This window comes from Artemia sp. Qi Xiang Cuo, chromosome 2, assembly GCF_049724085.1.
Source record: "Artemia sp. Qi Xiang Cuo chromosome 2, ASM4972408v1, whole genome shotgun sequence".
Taxonomy (NCBI): domain Eukaryota; kingdom Metazoa; phylum Arthropoda; class Branchiopoda; order Anostraca; family Artemiidae; genus Artemia; species Artemia sp. Qi Xiang Cuo.
In genome coordinates, this window is record NC_142795.1 from 46,319,255 (window position 1) to 46,328,442 (window position 9,188).

The 9,188-nt window shown below is 36.1% G+C and overlaps 1 protein-coding gene across 1 annotated transcript in view; it reads left to right on the forward strand.

Annotated features, from left to right (window-relative positions):
- The window catches only part of LOC148955282 (metabotropic glutamate receptor 5-like), a 412,763-nt gene extending 404,673 nt beyond the window's left edge, over nucleotides 1-8,090 (forward strand). The window contains exon 18 of the mRNA XM_089106900.1: nucleotides 5,910-8,090. Within this exon, the coding sequence (XP_088963026.1) occupies nucleotides 5,910-6,265 (356 nt within the window). The 3' untranslated portion in view covers nucleotides 6,266-8,090. The remainder of the gene's footprint in view (nucleotides 1-5,909) is intronic.
- Nucleotides 8,091-9,188: the final 1,098 nt, after the last annotated feature.

The following is a 9,188-nucleotide window of genomic DNA, read 5'->3' on the forward strand; positions in this document are numbered from 1 at the left end:
TACAGTTCGCTGCCATGAACTGTTTGATTGCTTCAAAAATCAAATATCTTTGAAAAGACTGCAGTATGAAAAGACATCAAAAATGCAGCTTTTTGTAAAATCTTTTTTTAATTTTTGTTGTTTTTTTTTATTAAAGAAGGCACTAGAACTTTAAATTTCCACTCGAATGAGCCATCTTGCAACATTCTAGGACCACTGGGTCGATAAAATCACCCCTAGTGAAGAAAAAAACAAATAAACACGCATCCGGGATCTTTTTCCGGGCAAAAAATACAAAATTCTGTATATTTGCAGATAGGAGCTTGAAAACTGTACAACTGTGAAAATCTACCAGAGAGGTAAATGCTAAATCTTAATTCAAAAAGACAGACATGGCTCCACAATTCAAAAATGCATTCGATAACTCTTGCCTTACTCTCTGACAGCATAAGCAAAATATTCCAGTTTTCTAGCACCATGCTCTTCGTAGCGATAAAACTCTTCGTCACTGTATTTCCTCTCCGCTGATGACATCCACTACTGTCTTCTAGAACAATAGGATTCCTGGAAATGTTTACAAGGCCAAACACTCCGTCATACCGATCAGCTACAATATGCAGCTCGGTTGTAGATTTCGGGAGTCAATTTAAGAGCCTTGCAAGGATTCACTTCGAAAATACCTCAACGGTTTCGGTTTTGTCTGGCACTTGCGACCAGATTAACGGCATGAAATCTACCACCACACCCGTTCCCGTGATCGTGTTAATCGGAACTTCACTAGGCCAACTTTCTAAACTTGCAGAGGTGCGAATGAACTCGAGAAAACTTGACTTCGTACCCGATCGAAGTTTAATACGTTCACTAGCTACTGCTTCAAATATTGCTGGGGCGTAGGGCAAAAGTTCGTGTGGCCTGATCTTACTTAGACATCTCAAGCGTAGATCCTTGACTAGTGCCAACAGTAACCAAAATCCTTTTAACAGCTTCCAATCCAGCATAAACGCTGCTACCGGTCTTGATCGTTGAACGTTTGGCCTGTTTTGTATCGCGATCTATAGTTTTTACTTTAACATTGGAAAAGGGTTTGAGTTTTCCATCGAAGTATGCTTCCAATGCATTTAAACCACTAGCACGTGCACTCAGGAGGTTCTTTGCCACTGCTTCACCAGCGACTTGATTTGAAATGATATTCACCAATGATTCCTCATCACATGTAAAGGAATCAATATGGTCTTCGACAATAGAGACCACATTACCGACAAGGTTTTCTCGGCGCTTCTCAAAGGTTCCATTTTTGCTTCTTTCACCATCAAATTCACTCATGCTCTCAATTCCAGCAAGTCGACAAAGGGCAGAGGAAACCTCAGCAAAGAATGGTATGGTGGTAGTCCACTTGGCAACTGCCATTGAGTTCAGTGTGATTCCCTTTATTCCTCCCTTTTGTTTTGATTCAAGGTTGAGTGTGGATTCCAGTGCATGATCTGGGGAAATACATTTCCTCTTGCAATTTTTCCGCTTCACGTTGAATAGTCCTTTGATAAAGATTTCATGCAAGCTAGGTGGCAAGGTTTTCATGTCATTCAAATACTGGAGTAGGTATAATATGACACCCATAATATGACCTTCCCAGTCTCCCCCACGCTCTGCCATCAGGAACTGAAGAAGAATCAGCACAAGATTAATATGCTCCATCCACAACTTCTTTGTAAGGTTTTCGTCACGCGACTTGTTGAACTGGTTCATCAAAGGCTTCATAGATTCCAGGTGTTTGTCTAGGTTGTCAAAGGAGTCTCCGCAATTCACGGAAGAGCCTCCGCAAATTCTGAGGTACAGATCCCATGATGTACTACTGCAGGGGTGAAGTATTACATTATGTTGATGGTAGTACATAAGACAAGTAATATCCCTAACTGTAGGCTAGGGTAGGCTATGCCAAATGTTAGATATACCCAGCATTTGGTATAGGGTATCCAAAATAACAGATTTGAAGTAGATTGGCTTAAGGTGGTCACAGTAACATCCAGACTAACATACCCTAAAAAATTCCTGATCTAACTTAGCATAATTACAGTATAGGCCAAGTCTACATAGAAATGTCACAATATGTTCATCAGACAGTTTGAGATAAAAACTCATTCTTAATTCCAACCTGGTCATGAGTTTTCATCTTGAAGCCTATTACTCATTTCCAGCAATCTGAAAGTTATTTAGGCTACCTGTCCATGACATTACATAGTTACATAAGGCAGGCATTAGGCGTCGTTCAGTTCCCATTCTTAGCTCTAACCACTAACAGTACAGCATCTCAATCGCACTACCAACCTCAAGTTTAATCAGCAACAGAGTTCAAAAAATTGTTTTTGTTGTTGATAGTGCTTCCGGGCTGTTGCCCACTGCACACGTGACATAAACAATGTTTTCAAACACTCACAATCACTTAATCTTTCACAACTATACTGAAAGGTTGGCTTAATAGAGGGCAATCTTTGAAGATGACCAGGGCAGGTTCTTGGCTTAGGATTTGTAGGGACACTGTCACTGTCCCATTATTATCAGCAGGTAAACGCATAATCAGTCAGTATTGTAAATACATTTTGAATTAAGACAAAAAAAAAATTGAAATTTGGTTGAAAAGTAAAGTTCATATTAGGATTGGGCGTTAAATTCTAGCATAAAAGATGTGTCACATCATCATTTTTGAAAAATGTATTTTTGCATATATTTTTTGGCCTATACTTATTAAAAAATTCTACAAGACTTCATCGAACAGTTTAAGCTTTGAACTTTGAGGCAATGTGAAGCTAAATACGAAAGGTAAATTCTGGAAAAGAATGAAAAACACAAAATTATAGAAAGGTCCAAAATACGTGGTTTAGTTCAAAATGAACCTTTGAATTTTCCGATTTTCGGGGAAAATTAAAAAATATTAGCCTGTAGCTCCTGGGCTATACAAGATATCGGAAAAAATTTAACATATTCTATGAGAAGACTATATTAGGACCACAATGAGATGTCGCGCCACTAAATAGGAGTGGTACAATCTTAGAAAAAAATAAACAGTCTGTACACGTTTTATAGGCCTAAAAAGGGTGTTTTTTTGCTTTTACAAGGTCAAGCCGTGATCTCCAACTTTGCCCCCACCCATATTCAGATTCAGCGTAGTCAATATAGTCGGAAGCTATTGTCAAACTGACTCTGCCCTGCGGAAAATCCCCCCAAAATTCCCTCGATAATTCCCTCCACATTTCCCGTGAATAATTTCGAATGTTCATTAAAATGAAATCTGAAACCTCTACTCAATTGTCTAAGTAAGAGGCAATGCTATAGTGGTGCCTGTAGTAAAGAGGCATAAGGGTTCAATATATTGTCATTTATTTATTAATTTTTTCCTGGGGCACTTCATATGGAATGGGTAGTCGTATAAAGTTTGGAGGGGGGCTCACTCGATTGTAATTTAAAAGATCTAGTGCCCTAATTGAGTCAAAAGTGATTAGAGGGCAACAAGCCACCACCCACACCGTTTTTTCCCCAAAAGCATCCGATCAAAATTTTGGGATAGCCATTTTGTTCCAAATAGTTCAATGGTCAAATAATCACGATTTCTGGTTTGACTTCCTCCTTCCAGCCCCCGGGGCAAGGGCTTTAAAATATGAAAGTTGCCCATTGTTCATATATAAAATTTTTATGGGTAGGGCGGTAAGAAATTGACCGGAAACTGAGAGTTCTGGTGCTTTTTGGCCGAAAGTGACTGGAAAACCCACTAGCCCCCACTGGAAAACCCACTTTTGATGTCTGGTCCATTTTAATACTTGGAATGTGATCAAACTTCCTTGATCTTTCTTTCGTAAAAAATACACCAAACATTTGTGGATGAGAGTTTTAAACCTCTACAGTTGGGTTCTTTGATTGCATTGTTATTAGAGAGGAGGGCAGATACCTCAAAGGGTGCATTTTAATTCCAAGACATCCTAACTGTCATTCAGCCTTCAGGTAAATACAGAATTATTTCTAATGAAGGAGTGGGGGTGGAGGTAAAAGTTGACATTTAATCCCTCTTGATTTCTTGGAATATTTCTGGTGTACGTTGTTATTATGAAATTAAACAGTAACATTAAACCCCAAAATTAGCAGAATATATTCCGTACAGGAGGGGGACTGCCTCTTTCTAATCTCTGACATCCCCCTCATGGTTGCAGATGATATCTGGTCCTTTTATTACCCTTTTGGACATCTTATCAGTATTTTGAGGTATCTACTTTGTAATTTCTCTATGGTTGCTCAATTTTGCGTTTGGGGGAATTTTTAATGGGGGGAGAGGAACTATCCAGAGGGATTTTCCGAAATCAATTTTCCAAGGTATGTTTTGGGGGGAGGGTAATTTTCCGGGGAAACTTTCCACAGGGAAATCGACGGCTCCCCAATTATAGGGCTAAAAAAAAGTCTGATACCAAGGGCTTGATTCCAAGATGGGAGGCGGTAATTAAAATGACTTGCTTTAATCGATAGAAAATTACAGTTGGTGTACTTAGGGAAATAGTGTAACTTGGGAGAAATCATAGGTATGCAAGTCTTTCCGTGACATGGAGAGAACGTCTTTTTGATGGTTTGACCTTGATGCTGCGAAAAGGTGACACATAAATCGACAGTTGAAAGTTAGCTGCTGGAAAAAGATCTTTATAGGGATTATCTTAATTTAATAAATCTTCGTTAGAGCTGCTTGACTTATTCTCCATTCTGTTGGACTCAAACCATTGCAGAACAGGCCGTCAGAAATAACATTTTGTCTGCCAACTATTTGGTGAACATACTAAATATTCCAAAGCCCAGAGCGTCATCTTAGCTTTACTGAAAGCAAAATATATTTTAAATATTCTCTCTTTTACAAAGTTAATAAATCTAGAAAAGCTGAGACTTCAAAGAATAAATATCATTATATACTAAACAGTAAGTCTACTTGCATTAGTGTTTTCCACTAATCTTACTATGTTGATTGTTATTGCGGTTTTCTCTTTTTGTTGTTGTTGATGATGGTGATTTTTTAGACTTCAAAACCACACAGTTGGATATAAAAATAGTCTTAACTAAACTGTAAAGCGCTCTGGCCTACAGAAGGGTTAGAGGGTATTAACCTCTTTTTCTTAGTAATTACCGTACGTTTAGGTAAGATTTGATTATTCATTGCGATTTCTGTTCGTTTTTTATCTCATTTATTAGTTGATAGCAATTTCTGTCAATTTTAGGTTGAAATTATTATTTAATCTTATTTTTGCTCGTCTGTGGTTTAAAAAGCTCTTTACTTTTCTTTAGATAACTTTATTGAAAACTTTTTTTTATTTTCTATTCTAAATTTATATATATACTACTACGACAACAATTACCACTACTAGTACTACTGCTACTACTACTACTAGTACTACTGCTACTACTACTACTATTACTACTACTGCTAATAATACTACTACCACTACTACTACTAATGATAATAATAATAGTACTACTACTATCACAAAAATCTCGCTGTAGCACCCAACCACCCTAGGCCATCACTCCACCAAACGCTCCTCCTGCAGCCTAGCCCATTCAAAGCTTCTCTTGCTACACCCTTCCATGTAATTGTAATTCACTCTAAATCCTTTCTTATGACCTCTTACCACTCCACTTAGTGACAACCTACTTTTCGTGATACTTCCGGTGTATAGTCAAAAAGCAGAATCTATAACAATCGGTCATCCTTCATAGACTATACGCAGTAGATCCTTTTTTCAGTTTTGAAACTATAAAAAATTCATAGGCCATTTATCCTTTGGTCTTTGTCATGGCCATTAACGACTATTTATGGAAAATAATCAAAGCTTAATATTAATTATCTATGACAAGACGCACTAATTCTGCTGGATATATTTAGAAATAATGCAATAATTCTTTTGTAGACAGTTGCGAATCTCATCAAAATGCCGATTGTCAGACAGACGATGTACTTTTGGAAGATCTATTACAAGTTCTGCGCAAGAGAAATCAAGAATCACACACTCTTCGGCGCCAGAACTGTATTGAATGTGAAAATTGTTGTGATACACCCGAAGAAAATCTTATTGACTTAAATGAACAAGAACAATATAAGACAATCATGATAAAACTGCAAAGCAGCAACTGTGAAAGAAATGGAAGGGTATATTATTTAGAGTCAGAAAAAGCAGTGGAAAAAGATATAACCGAAATTGCATCTGAGTTTAAGAAACATGGATTGTGCCTGAACGTAGATGAAAGCACCATGATGTACATCTGAGTATTGCATCAATGGATCTCCTCCATAAGTGTCATGAGGGGCTCCAGGAATCGTATTGTCATTGGTTGAGCAAAGATGTGTTTTAATCACTTTTTTTAAGTCCTGTTTTAAGTATTCGTCATATTTAGGATGTGCTATGCACCTACACATCGGTTAAAATTCTGAAGGCTACTATTCTAACAGTTTTTAGTAAAAAACTGTAATTAAGGAAGGATTCTTCATAGTAGCAATTAAGACTCTCAAAACGAATTTTACCAACAATTCATGCATAAAAAAATTCGCCTTTTATGGTAGCTTTAAATATGTAAAATCCTTTAAATTTAAAGCTAACCTCTAAACTTAAAGTTAACCTGGGAAAATGTGCCATATTTCCAAAAAGAGGTAAAACACACTAAAAATGGGAGTGATATTGATGAGTGATTGATTTGTTAAGTTCAATATATCAGAGAACAGATATTATAGAGATTACAACCCCTATCAACAAAAATGCGATTTTGAGAAACATGTGCAATTTTATAGGAATAATTATTTTTATGCATTTTTATACTAATATTAAAATTGAATGCAGAAAAAGGGGCATGAAGGAGGGGCCGGAGGACTACCCTAGATTTAAGAGAGGCTTTTATTAAACAGTTCGTAGGGACAAACTGGACGTAAAAACCTCAGGAAAACTGAAATTGAAAAAAAAGGTTTGATTAATTAACAACCAAAATGTATTCTTCGTGCTGATTTTGGATAAGCAAAGCTTATCAATTTTACTCTTCAAAATAAATTAACAAACAAAATTTGCAGGATTTAAGAGAACGAGTTAAACTACCAGAAAAAGCGGTGTGATTTTAAGGAAAATAACATAATGAAATTAAACGTGTATGAGAACCTTAAAGCCACTCTCTACAAAATATGATATTTCTTATTTTTCCAGACAGAATCGTCACGTATATGTATTTGTTTTATCCTCAGGGAAGATTGAATTGACCAAGCAGTCGAAAATTAGTGAAAGAGAATCCATTCGAATTAACATTAACGACATAGAACCGTTTTAAAGTGACAAAACAGATCACATCACACGGAAGGGCCGCATTCTACAATTTTTACCCGTAAAACAGAAATTTGGCTCAATCAGGGCCGAAATGTTGTCGAGTAAAAAATATGAGTAATATTAGAAACATATTTACATAGCCTGCAACTCTCAGAGACTAAACTGGCGTGATGTATGCCATTCTTCCCTAATTACACAGGCAGTCTATAAAAACTGATCCATTATTATAAATAGTTTCAAACGGTACTCTTGCATTATGCGGGCTTTTCGGGTTAACCGCTATAGAGTAGGCAATGATAAAACCCGTTATTGACGTGTTAACCGCTATAGAGTAGGCAATGATAGCATGGTTTTAATTGCGCATACGAAATTAAACTGTGTTTTTGGGGTTTATGGGGGAGAAGGTACCTAGGTTAGGTTAGGTTACGTATTTAATATATGCTATGCTTTACCCCCACCCCTAATGTGCAAATATATAGGCCAAATTTGTTTCTAAACTATTATATATTCATCTTATTTTATTCTATTTCATTAGTATTAACCAAACTTGACTTTTTAGAAGGCCCGCATAATGCAAGAGTACCTTTCAAACAGTTTGTGGTAACGAACTTTAAGTAGGAATCGATGCGGCTAAATAGTAACAAAAAAATAAATAAAAGAGCCTTGGTAACAATAGATTCATCAAAAGAATTGAATTTTGAAACGGATTCAAAATATGTAATATTCACTAAGTTTAAATAAAAGTTCAAATAGGTATAAAATCCTTTTAATAGACAGTGATGATGATAACAGTGATATAAATTCACAAAAATACCAGATATTTCGGTCACATATACAGTGGTCAAAGAGAATAGCTTCCGCCTTTACTTTGAAAAGAATTAGAGATTTAAACAATATGTAGTGTTATTTGATTTAGTATATAAACTTTTGTTTTAAATTGTTTTATTTTAGTTTTACTACTGATGACGGTCACTGTATATTTGACCGAAATATCTGGTATTTTTGTGAATTTATATCATTGTTATCATCATCACTGTCTATTAAAAGAATTTTATACCTATTTGAACTTTTATTTATCGTCATGGAAAGGCAGTGTGGTCTCCGAAATTATCTACGTCACTAAGTTTAATGTTACCCATCAAAAGTTACGATCTTAAGAAAGTTTGCTCAATTTTTGAAAAAGTTGAGAAACCTAGAGAACCCTACTGAAGAGGTGTCTAGCTCTTATATACACAAATGTGGAATTTTGAATTTTTTGTCAAAAGATAGATCACGGTTGTGTGTTTATTTGTTGTTGTTCTTTGTATATTTTTCCCCGGGGTCATCGTACCGAGCCAATGATTCTTAGAATATAAGGAGGTGGCTCATCTAATCGGAAATATAAAGTTCTAGATCTCTTTATGAGTCATCAGAAGTACTGGAGGGCATCTAGGGCCCCTCCCACGTCCTTTTTAAAAAAATTCAAAATCCCCTGGGGAAGGGGATTTAAGAAACAAAATTTACCCATTATTTAACTATAATATTTTTTAGCGGAAATGGAATTGGCCAGAGGGAATTTTAATGGTGGGGGGGGTGGTATTTTACGCTGGAGGAACTTTCCATGGAGGAGTTTACCGTGAGGGGAGGGAATTTTTCATGATACCTGATTTACCAGTTTTATTTTAAAAACAATAAAAAATTAAATAAAATACAATTTTTTCAACAGTAAGAAAGCAGCAAGATTAAAACTCGAAACGAGCAGAAATTATTCAGTATAAGAAGTGGTTTCCACCCTTCAATACCTTGCTCTTTACGCAACATTTTGATTGTACGTCCCAGTTTCGTAAGTGCGACTCCTGAAATACAAGGGCATTTTAATTAGAATTAGAAGCTTTTTTAAAACTA